General features: G+C 40.6%; 1 protein-coding gene across 2 annotated transcripts; it reads right to left on the bottom strand.

The window, feature by feature from the left end:
- Positions 1-932: 932 nt before the first annotated feature.
- On the bottom strand, positions 933-16,428 carry klhl3 (kelch like family member 3). 2 transcript variants are annotated; one of them, XM_023329024.1, is made up of 15 exons: positions 16,164-16,428; positions 14,500-14,658; positions 13,566-13,672; positions 13,376-13,497; positions 9,086-9,248; positions 8,866-8,975; positions 8,320-8,436; positions 7,662-7,811; positions 7,471-7,588; positions 5,851-6,048; positions 5,256-5,357; positions 4,997-5,125; positions 3,930-4,070; positions 3,632-3,775; positions 933-2,014 (listed from the first exon to the last, which is right to left on the bottom strand). In XM_023329024.1, exons 1-15 carry the CDS (start codon positions 16,211-16,213, stop codon positions 1,986-1,988), a joined length of 1,839 nt encoding a protein of 612 aa, XP_023184792.1. In that variant the 5' UTR covers positions 16,214-16,428; the 3' UTR covers positions 933-1,985. The 2 variants fall into 2 exon arrangements, with proteins under 2 accessions (XP_023184792.1, XP_005813615.2); XM_005813558.2 differs by having other exon boundaries at positions 14,500-14,634.
- Positions 16,429-16,741: the final 313 nt, after the last annotated feature.

Raw genomic sequence — 16,741 nt, 5'->3', positions numbered from 1 at the left:
ACATTTAAATACACAAAATATTCAAATATACCAAACGGGGATTTAGTAGATCTGAATGATTTTATTAGTTATATTGAATGTGGAACAGGAAAGTCGTGTTAATGCCGTTCAACTTGAACTGAAACCCTGCCACTCACAAAATGGCCGCGACGTTGACGTACGATTCGGACATCCACATGAATTTGGCAGCTTCCGGTTATTGTTTTAAAAAATTAAAAGCTACGTTGAACTTTGAGGCTAAAGCATTCAGCATAAAATGATAGTTCACTGACAAATAAACACAGTGAACATTTTTCATTTAACTTCATTGTTTCAATGAAGTCCGCAGTTATTTTTCTAACGGAAGTGGATTTTTAAAACAGGATAACAAAATAAACCGCTGCTTCATTAATCTGGCAACTCGTTTGAATCGACTGTGGAAATGTTTCTAAAAAAAAACAACAATCCTTTTATCTTTTCATTTCTGCTGAACTTTAAGTTCCGATTCTTCCGCCAACATTTGAACGGATCATTGGAAAAGCAGAAAACTGTTTTTCCCCAAAAGATTAAAACATGAGCAAAATGAGAATGTTAATATTAATCAGGAAGCAATCCTATGTGTTGCTGCTAATTTAGCACTTTGATAACTTACATAAGATTTATAAGAAAATAAACAGGACGAAACTCACCTGGAGTTGTTTGTAATGGTTGAAGGTTTTAGCAGCAGCTGCTAATTAGGCTAATTACGCCTGATGAAAGCCACGCCCACCAGCTGACGTACTGCTCTTTATTTTTCTAAAACAAACTAAAAATGTTTTTGATTTAAAAAAGAAGACTGTTTTCTAATTTTAGAAACTTGTGTTGTTTCTTTAAATTGATGAACGTACAGAACCAAACGTTTGGAGACATTTTCAAGTAGATGTCAGTAAATATATATTTTCCTTTGGAGAAATGGAAATAAAAGCTGACAGGAGGAAGTTTTGTTAATCTTTCTCTACATTTTTGCTGTGAAAAACGAACCAAATCCAACATTTTGTTCACAATGTTCATCATTTATATAAAAAATATAGCAACTGCAGTGAGAAAAATGTCCATCTGGTCACTTTAAACAATCACATGATATACTTCAAAGTCCATTTAGTGTTTCAGCACAGATTCATTTTAAACATCTTCACAAGTTCTATAATAATAAACATGAAACTGTATGTGCCTGAATATTAGAGTTATTTTATCTTAATGATTATTCCTCTTATTTTCAGGCAGTTCCTGTTTCCCACCACAGGTGGTGCTGGAGAGTCTTACCTACTTGCAGGTGTTTCCACCTGAAGAAGACCGCTCCCAGTTTTCTGTAACATAACAGAACATTAAATCCAACCAGATGAAATGAAAATCAAGTGACTTATAAAACAGGAAGGTTATATTTAAACTTTATGTGCTTTTATAGAATAAACTAAGATCCAGTCCGGTAAACATGGTTCTGTTTCAGGATCCTGTTCCTGAACGCAGTGGCAAACGAGTCAATAAATAAGGTCCTGATGTCTTTCCAGCTCATTTTTTACAGTGCATCATTTTCAGCTCCAGTGTCTCTGATCTGATGTGTGCGGCTGGCAGCTTCAGAATGAGCAGCAGCGTTCAGTGCAGAACATCAGTAGTGTTTAGTCCCAGAACCGAAACACCAAAACTGATCCCAAACTTTAAGAATCAACTCTCAAAAATACTAAATCTGCTGTTTTAGTTGCATATAATTTTAACATTCTTCATGTTGCGGCGCTCTGGTTTTGGGCGTTTGGGTCGATGAGGAATACTGCTGGTCACCACCAGGTGTCACCACTCCAATTATTGCAACCGGCTCCTTGGAGTCCAACCATCAAGCCAACAGAACCGGCGGCGGCTCGGTTTGGTGGATTTACATCCGTTTATCCTGGAACCCCAAAGGAAGCGGATCAGAACCAAACATGGAGGCTCTCGGTGGCCCATAAAGTTCTGGTTCTGGGTTTCTGCCTGGGTCATAGCGGCTTGTCGATCACTGCCACTCCTGAAAAGAACAGGTCTGATTAGTTCAGCAGTTCCTGTTACTGGGAAATCTAAAATTGATTCAAAATGCTCAGAAATTATTTTTTGAATAATTACTTCTGTTTTTTATCTAAGAAAAAGTCAGGGTGTCCAAAGTGAGGCACGGGGGCCATTTGTAGCCCTTGGAGTGACTTTGTGTGGCCTCCGAATGCAATTACAGAACTTTTTATTTTTAATCAGAGTAAAAAAAATCTCTGACACAAATTATTTGTCTTTTTATAACCAAGATTTTACTGAATTTGCTAGACTTGGCTAAATATTGCAAACATTTTCAAAGAAAGTGACTAAATTTTTTTCTTAAATTTGTTCCATCAAGCCCAAAAGAATTTGAAAACTATTTACAATTTCTGTCACTTTAAAGTTTTGAATCTATAATGAATAACATCCTTTTTCCACAAAAAACAACAAAATCAGACAACTTTAACTGATTTTATTTTTCTATTATAATTATTTAAAAATAAAATATAACATTTTTTAGTCCTCAAGTATTTTTTTTTTTTCCCCCATTTTTTTCTCCAAAGAGTTTTTGCGGCGCTAGCGGCTCGTATTTTTCTACAGTAGGCAGACAGGAAGGAGGGCGAGGAGAGGGAGGAGGACATGCGGTAAAGGTCGTCGGGACCGGGAGTCGAACCCGCGACGTCCGCGTCGAGGACTAAGGCCTCCAAACGTGGGGCGTGCTAACCCGCTGCGCCACCACAAGTATTTTTTACCTGTTGATTTTGGCAAAACGTTTGGACACCCTGAGCTAAAAGAACATAATTTTTAATATTTAATTTGGGTTACTGAATTTTATGTACAAACTAATTTTGGTTTACAAAAGACACGTTGCAGTGTGACGCAAAAAACCTGCTAGCCGACAACAACTAGCATTGGTTTTAGCTCTTAGGTTGTCAACATAACGAACTAAATCTAGAATCTATAAAAGAGATTAGAGATTAGATGCAGTGCTTTCCTAGTAATTGCCAACAATACGACAATTAGATAAGAAGTACCAAAAAAAGTTTTCATTAAAAAGTAGGGCGGGAGAAAGTAGGGAAGTGGGCCAGATATGCTAGCTTGACTATGACAACCTTAACATGTAGATGTGCTGCAGAATTCTGTGTGTTTTGTTTCAGTAAAAAAACAAAATAAAACTAAAAAGTCGACCCACACATCAACTCTGACAGATCATCAGTAGAGCAGGTGTCCAATTTAGCTAATCAACCACCGCAGTGCTAGCTTAGCTAATAGCAGCGGAAGCTAATCTACCAAACCACTCACTTAATAATCGCAAAATAAACATGCAGCTTAAAAACATAAACTGTAGCCCACTGAATGTTCTGCTCTTTGAATGTGAAATGTTTGCGAGGTTTTGGCTGTTGAATCCTGAAACATATAGTGGCATTGTTATCAGTCAGTTGCTATGGCAACGAGTCTGTGTGTGGTGCAACTTGGAACCTTGTAGGTTTAAATGTTCTGTTTGTTTACACTGTTTCCCTGTCATCAGTCACATCATTTAAACAGAATCTCTGGTCCGTTTGGGTAGAAAACGGTTTGAACTAAAACTGGAGTCAACGTCTCCAGGCTCTGCTGGTCGTACCGGCGTAGCTGCGGCCGTTGCTCATGTTGGTGGGAATCAGGCTCCACTTGTCCGTCATCGGGTTGTAAAACTCCACAGACGACAGGTTGCAGGACCCGTCGTCACCGCCGATCACGTACAGCAGCCCGTTTATGGCACAAACACCTGCAGGAAGCAAAAAACAACCTTATTACATCAGAGATGTTTTCATGTCAATCTGTAAACAAACATTTAAATGTGTGATTTTAAAATCCACATTTTCCAGCTTGGAACCAGGAAGTGAGGCGTATTTAATGCATTTTATCTGTGACGTGCCGACCTGCGTTCCTGCGACACATGTTCATGTCGCTGACCAGACGCCACGTGTTGCTCTGAGGCTCGAACACCTCAACGCTCTTCCTCACCAGAGGACCGTCATGGCCGCCCGCTGCGTACAGCAGGCCGCCCAGAACCCCGACTCCTGCAGGGAAACATCATGTGTTCATCACAGGCTCCATTAAGCCATTCACTTTAGTTATCAGTATTTAACAGTATTGAATGGTTGACAAAAACGTCTGTGTTGCAGTTTCATTCGGTGTCCATCAGGGGGAGCTGTTGCTCAACATGAAATAAAGTTTAATGGTCTGCATGAGAAGAAGATGATTTTTATCACAACATCACAGAGATGTTGATGTTTTTAAATGATGACAGTAAAGTCAGAATGTTGGTAGAATATAGATGCAATATTACAGGAGAAAGATGTAAAATTACAATAAATGTAATTTAATGAGAGTAAAGCCTGGATGAAGTCATTCAGATTAAAAGATGAAATATTTACTTATTTTACTTCTCAAGGTGTTCAACTTTCCTTATTATATTTTTATAAAATTGCTACTTTATTCTCCTAATATTACAACTTTCCTTTAGTAAAATTATTCTGACATTATTTAGACTTTATTGTTGCATTGTTACATCTTTATTCTTCAACTTATTTGTTGTACAACTTTATTCTGGTATTATTACTTCCTCTTCTTAATATTAAGGCTTTTTTCTCATAATAATATGACTTTTCTCACATTATGATTTTCTTGTATTATTATGACTTCTCATATTTTTCTCAAATTATTGTGATTTTTTTCTTGTGTTTCAAACTTTCTTGTAAAATACCAATAATTTTATTCGTATATTACGGCTTTTTTTCTCATGTTATTACAACTTTGTCAAAATTTATGTATATTAAACTCTCATATTATTAAGACTTTATTCTTGTAGTATTACAGCTTCAGTTACTCTTCATGTAAAAGCTGCTCCCAGTGTGTGTGTGTGTGTGTGTGTGTGTGTGTGTGTGTGTCTGCGTGTGTGTGTGTGTGTCTGCGTGTGTGTGTGTGTGTGTGTGTGTGTATGTACCTGCTCCACTTCTCCGTGTGCTCATGTCGGCCACGTAGCACCACTGATCAGAGACCGGGTCGTATTCTTCCACCGTGCTGAGGCACTGACGAGACGCTCCATCATAACCTCCCACAGCGTACAGCTTCCCTACACACACATACACACACACGCACACACACACACACACATACACACACACACACACACACACACACACACTGGGTCCAATAAGGCGTGTTTAGCTGCGATCTTTTGGTCTAAATCCTCGCGGTCTTACCGTCGACCACGCCCACGCCCACGCTGCTGCGCCGGGTGTTCATGGACGCCACGACGCTCCACTCGTTGGTCTTGGGGCTGTAGACCTCCACGGTGGACAGACCTGCAGCGGAAACACGCAGCCGGTCAGAGGAGAAACGATTCCTGTTGTTCTTCACGTCATGTTTGCTAAATTAACACTTTAAACTATAAACTGAGGTTCATGTTTGACTTTCTGTGGTTTAAATTGGGAGTTGATCCTCGGTTTAGATAGAAAGACAATAAATCAAGAACAATTTCTATCACTATGGACACATGATCAATATCAACAGATAATACATCTGATGAAATATTCACTCAACCGCACAGCATTCTGGGAAACAGGCAGACGCTCAGCCTGTCAATGTGAGCTAAGCTAGCTGGTAGCATCAACCAACTCACTAATTCTATGGTTGCCTAGCAACAGCCTGCTGGGTAACAAGCAGCAGCAGTTTCAAGTTTCCCTCCGTTTGTTAAACAGCTTCAAAATAAAAAACAGCTGAAAAGCCTCTGGAACGTCGCCTCAGTGTGGCGGCATTTCAGACATCGTCACGTTCCAGACGATCCGTCCGGCGTACCGATGCTCCCGTTGAAGCCTCCGACGGCGTAGAGCAGCTCGCCCAGCACCGCCGCCCCCAGCGTGCTGCGCCTCTCCTGCATGCTCGCCGCCGCGCTCCACTGGTCCCTGGCGCCATCGTAAACGTCCACGGTCCGCTCCCGCAGCGAGCTGTTGAAGCCGCCGACGGCGTAGACCCGGCCCGCCATGGAGACGACGCCTGGAGGAGACAGAAACACAGGCTGAGGACGGAGACACAGGCTGAGACGCAAGCTGAGACACAGGCTGAGGACGGAGACACAGGCTGAGACGCAAGCTGAGGACGGAGACACAAGCTGAGGACGAGACACAAGCTGAGACACAAGCTGAGGACGGAGACACAGGCTGAGGACGGAGACAGGCTGAGGACAGAGACACAGGCTGAGGACGGAGACACAGGCTGAGACACAAGCTGAGACACAAGCTGAGGACGGAGACACAGGCTGAGGACGGAGACACAGGCTGAGACACAAGCTGAGGACAGAGACACAGGCTGAGACACAGGCTGAGGACAGAGACACAGGCTGAGGACGGAGACAGGCTGAGGACAGAGACACAGGCTGAAGACGGAGACACAAGCTGAGGACGGAGACACAGGCTGAGGACGGAGACACAGGCTGAGACACAGGCTGAGGACGGAGACAGAATTTGCTGACTTCCTGTTGAGTGATTTTATCGATACTGCGATATTTATTGATATATTTCTTCCTCAAAGTATCGATTTTAAATCTACTCAAATCCCTCGTGTTCCAAGTTGCACACTAAAACTGACATGTAAAGAAACAACCAGCTAAAATTTAAATAATGAAATGCATCACATCCTCTAATATGTCATTTTAGATTATATAAAATCAGCCAAAATGTTGGTCTTATAAGTCAATAAGACAAAAAAGGTTTGATTTCTGCCTAACCAAATATACAAAGCCACATAATTAACATTTAAACAAATCAAATGTATAACAGAAACATTTATTACAGTTTTACACCATCAGTTCCATTAATTTAATCTAAGTCTGTGGAAACGTCTCAAAACGTCAAAATCACTGAAATCTTTCTGAAAATCTTACAAACGTATCAAATCGTGCCGTTTGTCGATATAAAACGTATCGTGAGCATAATATCGGGCGTCGTATCGTATCATTATCCCGGGTCACTGAGATGAATTTAAGCTAAAATCAGTATTTTAGTTGGTGGTCTGTAGGACAGAACTGGACCCGTCTCTGCTTCTTCCTGCTCACTTTTCAAACAACTTTAGTTTTACAAAATATTTTGTTGGAAATTTTACTTTTTCTTCCACTAATTGTTTTGCTGAAATGAAAAGAAAGAATGGAAAACAGAACCAAGTAAAAAATGAAAGACAGAAAATCAGACAGAAATCAATAAAAACAGAAAAAATATGAAATAAAACGACCTCTGTGCCAAGCATGGTGGTGGCAGCATTATGCTGGGGGATAATTAGCTGCCAGTCGTACTGGAAGAGTGAAGGATGATTGAATCTTTGGCCCATTTGGACCCATCAGAACAATAATTCATCTTTCATGTAAACGGACCAGAACCGGACTCATGCTAGCTTAGCGTCCCGGGTTCTGGTCCGGACACTGACCGGCCCGGCAGCGTCTGGAGGGGAGGTCCGCCACCTGGTACCACCGGTCCTCCTGGAAGTCGTAGCACTCCACGCTCCGGATGGCCTTGGGGGCCTGCCCCCCCACCACGATCATCACCTGCACAGAGCGACACTCAGAACCGGCAGAACCCGCGGCTCTGCGCCCGGCCCGGCCCGGCCCGGCTCTGCACCTTGGGGATGCTGACGGGGGTCCGGGGTCGGGTCCGGTCCGTCTTGATGAGGTGGCGCTGGTCCGCCGGCAGCAGGTGGTACTTCATGGCTTCAATCAGGAAGTCCTTACAGGTGTTGTTGTTCTTTATCAGAGGTTCTTCCTCAACGATCTGAAAACCAGCAGCCATTTTGTTTGAGACGAGGTCACCGTAAACCAGCAGCCATTTTGTTTGAGACGAGGTCACCGTAAACCAGCAGCCATTTTGTTTTTAACACTTTAAAACTTTTTTTTTTTCTACCTGCTGCTGGTGTTACCTGTGAATTTTCTCGTTGTTGGACAATAAAAGTTTTTTCTATTAAAACTTCAATATATAAAAATGAAAAAACCCAAAACAAAGTCATGCAGAACTAAAATAAATGAATCTCATGAAGTCTTTGAACTTCCAATTGAACCACCAACTGTATTGTTTTATGAAATAAACCCAGATAAAGTCATGTATAAATGTGCTGAGGAATGAAAACTGATGCTTTATGTTATTATTATGAACATTATAACCCATTATCACCAACAGTTTGTAGAAAAAGTAAGAACTTCTTATTCAGAGCGGATGAAGTGGATATTAATCTTGCAGGTTTATTGGTTGAGTTCATGTTCAGGGTGGCGGGATGCGGCCGCACCTTGACCAGGTAATCCCTGGACAGCAGCGGCAGCCTGACGTGCTCCATCAGTTTGGGCATGAACTCCAGACGAGTCGGTTTGTCGTATTTGATCCAAGATATCATCGCTTCAAACACCTGAGCAGAGCAGAGGGAGCGGCTTAGCATTAGCTTCTGCTAATGTTTTCATGCATTTAATGTTGCTAATTGTTTATGTTTAGCACTAGCAACTGCTAATGTTTTGTGATTACCGGTTTAGCATTAGCTTACATATATTCTCCATTACAATCACAGCAGCCATTCATTCTAATTCACATTCATCTAATTGGAGATTTTAGAGTAAAAATTTATTTTCTGTGATAACTATGGCAGCCATTTTGAAAAATAAAATAATATCAGTAAATATGATTTTTATGGATTTAATTATGTATAATTTGACAAAAATACGAGTCTTGAATAAATTTTGGCAAATTTAGGGTAAATTCTTTGACGCCCACAACGGCCATCTTGTTGGTTCTTCAACATCTTGGCAGAACATTTGGACCAGAAACGAGCCGGTAAGAAAACCTTTTCCTCAGTGGAGACGGTGAGCTGGTCACTGGATATCAGGCTGGACACCTGCTGCAGAGACAGACCCAGGAACTCCTCACTCTGCACCACCTCGGAGAAATGCTGCTCTGAGACACAGAGACCAACCAGGTTACAGACGGCTACCTAGCACACTAGCCGTTAGCTCCTCAGTACCACGGGTCTGACCTGGTAGCTGGTGACCGAGTGAGAGGCTTACCGGCGTATGCGTGGGCCTGACTGAGGAGCTGCGTGCAGGTGTGCAGGTCAGCGAAGGCTCTGATGCCCAGGCAGTTGGTGGGATGAAGCTGAGACTGCAGGAAGTCGCAACAGACCTGACGAACATCCATCAGCTGCAGGAGGCTGGCTGCTGGCAGGAGAACCTGGAACCAGGGAACCACAGACTGGTTTGACTGGGACGAAGCAGAGGCTGTCTAATTTTCACATATTTCCCTACTAGCTGCAGGTAAATCCGGTTCACCAGTTTAGCATTAGCTTTGAATAATATTTTTATGTATTCAGCTTTAGCTAATTGTATTATGCATTTCAAAACTTACTGTTGGCTTCCACTAAATTTTTTCATGCATTTAGTGGTTTAGCGTCAACTTCTGCTGTTTCTTTAACATGTTTAATGGCTTAGCTTACATTAATTTTTTTTATGAATTTAGCATTAGCTTCTGCTAATTCTTTCATGCATTTAGCAGTTTAGCATTAGCTTCTGTTATTTTTTTGTGTTTATTTTTCTGGGTTAAAATTTCCAAACTTTCTTAATTGTTTTAGACATTTTTAAAGTCTTAAACATCCAAGGTGAATTTAGAGAAAAGATCTGATGGAGGCAGCAGCAGCAGGGAGAGAAGAAGAAATAAAATGATGAAAAGATGGAAGAAAAACATTCATTTGCTCAGTATTGTTAAATAAAAATGACTCAGTCAGGTTAGTTTAACACCATGTGATGATATGATCAAAACCTAATGATCGGTAGGCAGACAACATCACAGGTTTACACCAAAGATAAGGAAACACTGGAGAGACTGTGTGACTCTGGAGCAGCTGCAGTAAACAACATCTAACCTTGGGTTTGCAGCCCAGACAGAACCTAAAGGCATAACATGGTCATCACATTATTAAAGTCAGAATGAAATACTGGAAAATTAAACTTTCCAGACAGATGAGTCTCTCAGACAGCGAGACGAGAAATCAAACTCATTTCATTCTCTGACACTTTTCCAAACGATCCAGAAAACCATTAAATGAAGCTCAAGATCTGTAAAAATCCCTACAGACTATCCAGATGCTATCTTCACGTAAAATAGAAAAATGTTTTCATCTAAACAGGTTCTGTTGTTAGTTTGATCTCATTAAAGGATGAGACAAAATGATGATGAACAAAACGCTGCAGCACTGTGAGCAGCTTCTTTTTCCAAAGTCAGTTTCGCCGTTCAAGTTGCTGAAGGAAAGAAGAAAAAAACAAAGAAACACGGAAAGACGAAAACAAAGAAGGAAAGATGGACAGGATCTAATCCTGAAAAAAAAATCCCAATTTTAATCTCTTTACCAGCTGAATGTGGGAACTAAAAGGCAAAGAATCCTAGATTAAAATTCTAAATATTTATATTTTCAGACTGTAGCAGCGACTGGATGATCGCACAGAAACATGAAGGAGAGGAAAACAGAGAGCAGCTCCCTGCTGACAGCGGGAGGATTTCCTCTCTCTGCGCTTCCTGCGCTCAGAATAAGAGGAAACCAGGCTTTGAGCAGAACCGCGCAGCTCTGGAGTTAAAACCAGAGTTTAAAAAACAGAGTTAAAACCAGCCAGTCTCTGCTTCTCAACTCACAGATCTGTCCAGGAGCAACTTTCCTTAAATCCTGAATCACATCCAGTCATTTCTGACGAAAACAATAAAACGGATCACTAAATCCGTTCTGTGGTCAAAATAAGGTTTTAACCTACAATCACAAGAAAAGTCAGAGAAAAAAAATAAAACTTCTGAACTTCTTTCAGGCAGCAAGAAAGTGAGCGAGACTTTCAGCAGATAACAGGAAGGCTAACTTACAGCGACATTAATCTGTTTGATTTACTGTCATTTTGAACTTTCCATTTGGAAAACTCAGTATTTTAAAAACTTCAGGGTAAAGAATCATCTGAAGTTGTACAGAAACAGCTAGCCATGCTAACAGCTAATGTAAATATGCTAACATTACATGTGCCAAAATATTCATTGGCATAAGAATCACTACACTCATTTACTGAGATCCAGAATCAATTTAAAATCAATTCTATGAAATGTAAAAATAAAACAAATCTGCTGTCTGTCGGGATCCGTTTTGTAACTGATGTCGCCATGGAAACGGTGCTACAATGTACTGCGCTAAAGTCACCACAATAAAAACGGAAAATGAAAATCAGTTTTGAATCTAATTGAAAAATAGTAAAAGATTCCTAGTTCTACTAAATGCAGTTTCAAACAGAATCAGAATGTTTTCATCTTAAAGTAGAAACAGCCACTGCTCTCTCACACAGTGTGACGTCACCTGTCTTACAAAAATACATCTTATCTTAATTTCAGTTGGGGTTTTTTACCCCTCCAGGGGTCTTTTGTGGCTCTAGTGTCCCTTATGTGACAGTAGACTGACAGGAAAGGGGGAAGGAGAGGGGGGAAGACATGCAGCAAATGTCGTCGGGTCCGGGAATCGAACCCGCGACGGCCGCGTCGAGGACTCAAGGCCTCAAAATACGGGTCGCGCTAACCGCTACGCCACCACGGCACGCCCCACTCGTCATTTCAGTTTTTAAAGACAAACTTAAAACAACAAACGTTAAAACCAGCAGATAAAACGGATTGAAAATTTGCCAAAAAGCTGCTAATTTTATGTTATTTAAAAGTAATGAGCATAAAAAGAATCAATAATCATGTGTCTGAAATCGATTAACAGTTTAGAAAAGTGGTTGGAGTCGTTAACACCAGCTGGTCGCTCTGACCGGACCGACAGTGCTGAACAAAACAAAGAGGCAGACAAAAGGAAAGGTCCGGGCAGCGGTTCTGGCTTCCTGTTCTGACTGACCCAGAGGCATTCCTGACCGCATCACACCGTAAATAAGGAAAAAACAAAGAAAACAGAGAAACACAAGAGTCCAGAACTCCTGGAAGGAGAGGCTCTGCTCTGAAAACCAGAACATAACAAATGAAATATATAGAATAGAATAGAATAGAATAGAATAGAATAGAATAGAATAGAATAGAATAGAATAGAATAGAATAGAATAGAATAGAATAGAATAGAATAGAATAGAATAGAATAGAAGTACTTTATTCATCCCAGCAGGGAAATTATTTCGCAGTTACAGCAGCATAGAGACAAGACACACAACATCCACCACTGAGTAGCAATGTAGACAAAATAAAATAAAATAAAATATGACATGCTGTCAATATAAAAGCAGCTTAGAGCAGTCCTTGCAAGGATTAAAAAAATGCAGATACAGAATGTATATGTAAATATATGTACAGCAGTGTGCCTCAGTGCAGTTGTGCGAAATTGGACTGATTAGTGCAGAACAATGATTTAGCTTTTATTGTACAGTGAGATGTCAGTAATATTTGGCAGGAAGGATTTCCTGTATCTGTCCCTATGACAGATACAGGAAATCCTTCCTGCCAAATATTACTGACTGGAGGATTTACTCAACTAAAAGCAGAAATTCAGATTAAATTATTATTAATGGTGAGACTTGATTAACATTTTTAAGTGAATTGCAGGATTTGTAGTTAATTACGTTTTAATGGAGAAAATAAGCAACATTTTCAGTTCAAAACATTTTTACTGCTAAATTGCTGAATAAACAGACATGTGAGCTCAACAACACTGTTGTTTTTAATCTTTATTCAGGTTCTTCAAAAATCAGATTCTTCTTTGGAAATGTGGAGGCTGACATTAGCATCAGCTGCTACATGATTAGCAATGAGATGCTACTTAGGCTAGCATAGCTTCTGATAGGCTAACTCCTCTTAGCACAACTTGAACACAACATTAGTTTTTCCAGCATCCAATCAGATCAATTTAGAAGCAGAAATTTACCAGAGAGAAGCGACTTTGTCATCTACTGTAGCTTGTGCGTCAGATTTACGGTTGTACCGGAAACGGTTTCAGCCGGAACATATAAAAAAAAAGTTTAACACATTAAATGTGTTAATGTCTCAGTAACATTTATTTCATACTAAATAAATACAAACAGTTGATGAATATGACTGAAGTTTATGTCTCATTAGAAATGAATTTTATTTGTTTTTCTTTCGGATTTTAAAGAGTTTATTAGCGGTTCTGTTTCCATTTATTTAAAAATGGATTCAATCTGTGATTGGTTGTTTCTAGTTCGCTCTGGGAGAAGGCAGAGATGGTTTTCTGTCTCATACATACTTAATGAGCAAAACTATACATTTTTATAATAGTTCAATAAAACCAGAGCTGAAACCCCAAGCAGCTGGTGGTAATCTGGATTATTCCCACTCACCTGGACGTTGTCCTCTGTCACCTCTATCTCTGCGGTGTAAATGTAATCCACAAGCTTCCTCAGCGTCTGACCGTCAACCTCTCTGATCTCCACCTGCTGCGCTTTGCTCTCACTCATATCTCCTGCACACAGACACAGTTTACCACCTGGAAGCAGCCTCACTCAGGCCCAAACGGGTCAGAACCAGTACCTGTGAACATGGCACAGAAGTACGGGCTGCAGGCTGCCAGGACCACCCGGTGAGCCGGCACCTCCACGCTGCCCGCCACCAGCTGGACGTCACACAGCATCTGCTTACTGACAGAGAGGCCGATGTTAGCGTAGCATCGTTAACGTGGCATTGTTAGCTTGGCATCGTTAACGTAGCATCGTTAACGTGGCATCGTTAGCGTGGCAGAGTTAGTGTAGCATCGTTAGCGTGGCAGAGTTAGTGTAGCATCGTTAGCGTGGTAGAGTTAGCGTAGCATCGTTAGCGTGGCATCGTTAGCTTAGCATCGTTAGTGTGGCAGAGTTAGCGTGGCATCGTAAACGTGGCAGAGTTAGCGTAGCATCGTTAACGTGGCAGAGTTAGCGTAGCATCGTTAACGTGGCATCGTTAGCGTGGCAGAGTTAGTGTAGCATCGTTAGCGTGGCAGAGTTAGCGTAGCATCATTAGCGTGGCAGAGTTAGTGCAGCATTGTCACTGTGGCATCGTTAGCTTAGCATAATTAGCGTGGCAAAGTTAATGCAGCATCGTTAGCATAGCATCGTCACCGTGGCATCGTTAGCTTAGCATAATTAGTGTGGCAGAGTTAGTGTAGCATTGTTAGCATAGCAGAGTTAGCGGGGCAGAGATGCTCAGAATTCCTCATTTCCTCAGTGTGGTTTTGAGTTCTCATAAAATCACAACTTTACTCTCATTTAAAACAAAGAAGTAAAAAAAACAACAACTTTGCTTGAGAAAAAGACGGAACTGTTAATGAAAAATGTTATTCACTTTTCATTTCTTCTGACAAGTTGGAAAGCAAGCAATATTGTTGCAAATTTTTCAAAAAATGTTTAAAAACTATAAACCTTTTGAAGGACAATGATGTGAGGAAGCTGAAGAGTTTAAAAGGTTTTAGTGTGTAGCAGCAGACAGGCACCTGCGCAGGTCGTTCATGAGCTGGAAGGCCTTCCTCATGTGCGTCTGGTTGAAGGTGTGAATCCCTCCGTTCGCCGCGTCCTCCTCTGAATCCGCGGCGCAGTTGGGACGCGGCGAGGCCGGCGCCGCCACCAGACTGGTGAGACATGAGAGGCAGTGTCTGGATCAGCGGAGACACACAGGCCAGACAAACGGCTCGTTATCCTTCAAATCAACTTCTTATTTAACATTATTACTATTATTCCCTTTTTTAAAAAGGTTTTTTTCTGTCTGCATTGCACTAATTTATTGTATTTATGTTGTTTGTACAGATGAAACTGTGGCTAATCCTGACATGTTAAGTCATATTTATCGTCTTCTGAAATTAATGGCACACTGATTAAATGTGTGAAGCAACAAAAAGTCACATTTTAATCTACATTAAGAAGAGATTTTCACATTTTGTCAGTTCAGAGCTGAATTGTTTATTCATTTTCTTTGCATCCCAATTATTGAAAACTATTTTTATTACATTTCCTTTATTTCCCAGCTGATCTTGTATATCTGGTTCTCCAGATGTTCTAGTCCGACCCACGGAGCTCAGTAGAACACTGTTGATTACAGAATGACATTTAATCATGATATATAGATCATTAATAAGGACTTACCCTAAAGCAATAATTTTTATGATGAAATAGGGTAAAATCTTGTAGGACAGAACAGTAAAAGGATCTTTCACTATTCATGTATTTAAAACATTGTAATTATGAAAAAGCAACATTACATTCCTCATTAGCATCATAGCTAAATTTACAGTAACGGTAGGTGAAATGTTTGGATTTATAATCTTATTAAGTTAACATCTGATTGAAAGAAAAACAAACACCTGTAATAATAATTTTTATACAACTAGAGATAAATGCAGACATTAGGGGGAAATTAGATGCCTACAATTACTTTAAAATGAAATTTAATTAATCCAAAAAGTATGTAATGTATGCATCTAGTGTGGTTGAACTCAGTCCAACAGACTAAATCTATCGTGAGTATGCCGAGCATTTTAACACCTGAAACATAATAGCAAACATTTGTTGCATCACAGATAGTTCACTGCAATAATAATATTAAACACTGGGATGTGAATACTGTATTTTTCTGACATTTTACAGCTCTAATGCTTGTTTTTACAAACAACTAACTATAGTTTGGGATTAAAAAGTTCAGTTGACCTGAAGCAGGTCAGCAAATGTAAGTTCTTAATAAAAAACAGAAAGAATGTTGAAATAAAATGTGTCCAGTGTGTAACAGGCTGGCTAGCGCCTAGCATCGCTTATCATTTCAACATAACGGGGGCTTTTACCAGCTATTAATCACCATAAACCTTCATTTTAACTGGTTATATGATTCAGACAGCTTTGTTTAATGTTTGTTTGCAGTCGAAATGACAAATTTTCCGGATATCAGTGAGGTTACTTTGGTTGAAATGTAACTGCAAACTGTCAGCGATGCTAACAAACTAACCGAGGCTAGCTACGGCTAGCCTGTAGTTCCCTTCCTGAAGACGAGCCGTGGGGCCCGGCTGCGGTGGATTTGTGGGTCATGTGGACTAAAATGTTCTCCAGCAGATGTAGAAGCAGCGTGAAACACAGCTTTGCTAAATAATCCCCCAGCAATGAGCCAACTCACCCCAACGACACACCGTCCATCCTCCCGGAGTCAGACAGCACAGCAGGCATGAGAGCATCCAGCGCAGATCGTCTACAGGCGCGAGGAGCCACTCCGACAACACCGCTGCAGCTTTTCACTCAAAGCTCGTATATTTGCGAGATGGGTCACTCAATCTACCAAAAAAGCTAAACAACGAGAGTCTTTGTGATCAGGCCGCATCGTTTGGTAGTAAAGGTTCCAGTTTTTTCACGGAAAATAATTTGAAACCCTCAGCGGCACAGAGCTCCGGCTATTACAGCTAGAAACTACTGATCGGAATCAGACCCAAACAGGAAGAAGCAGCATTCTGGAAGTTTCTTCCACAAAACTGCAAAAATTATGAAACACTGGGAATCTTTACATCGAGACTGGAAACTATTTGTTTAGAGTCGCCCTTGGTTAACTACGAAAGAAGATTAGGGACACTGAAAAAAATCATTTTTACTTATTTCTTAGAATTTGGATTATTATTTTCAGAATTCCGACTTTAATCTGCCACATAAAATATCAATAAACTTGACATGTTTCTCTGGAAAATAAGTTCTTCTCTGGCACAA

Source organism: Xiphophorus maculatus, chromosome 23 (genome assembly GCF_002775205.1).
Source record: "Xiphophorus maculatus strain JP 163 A chromosome 23, X_maculatus-5.0-male, whole genome shotgun sequence".
Lineage (NCBI taxonomy): Eukaryota > Metazoa > Chordata > Actinopteri > Cyprinodontiformes > Poeciliidae > Xiphophorus > Xiphophorus maculatus.
The sequence above is the reverse complement of the archived record's forward strand: the minus strand, read 5'-3'. Positions and strand labels throughout refer to the sequence as shown.

What these genes read in the sequence shown, in the direction of transcription:
- klhl3 (XM_023329024.1), bottom strand. Translation starts at nt 16,213, where the DNA reads ATGCCTGCTGTGCTGTCTGACTCCGGGAGGATGGACGGTGTGTCGTTG. An exon ending in CTCATGAACGACCTGCGCAG is followed by an intron (nt 13,673 to 14,499) that starts GTGCCTGTCTGC and finishes CCTCTCTGTCAG; the next exon opens with TAAGCAGATGCTGTGTGACG. An exon ending in GGGCGTGGGCGTGGTCGACG is followed by an intron (nt 5,126 to 5,255) that starts GTAAGACCGCGA and finishes ATGTGTGTGTAG; the next exon opens with GGAAGCTGTACGCTGTGGGA.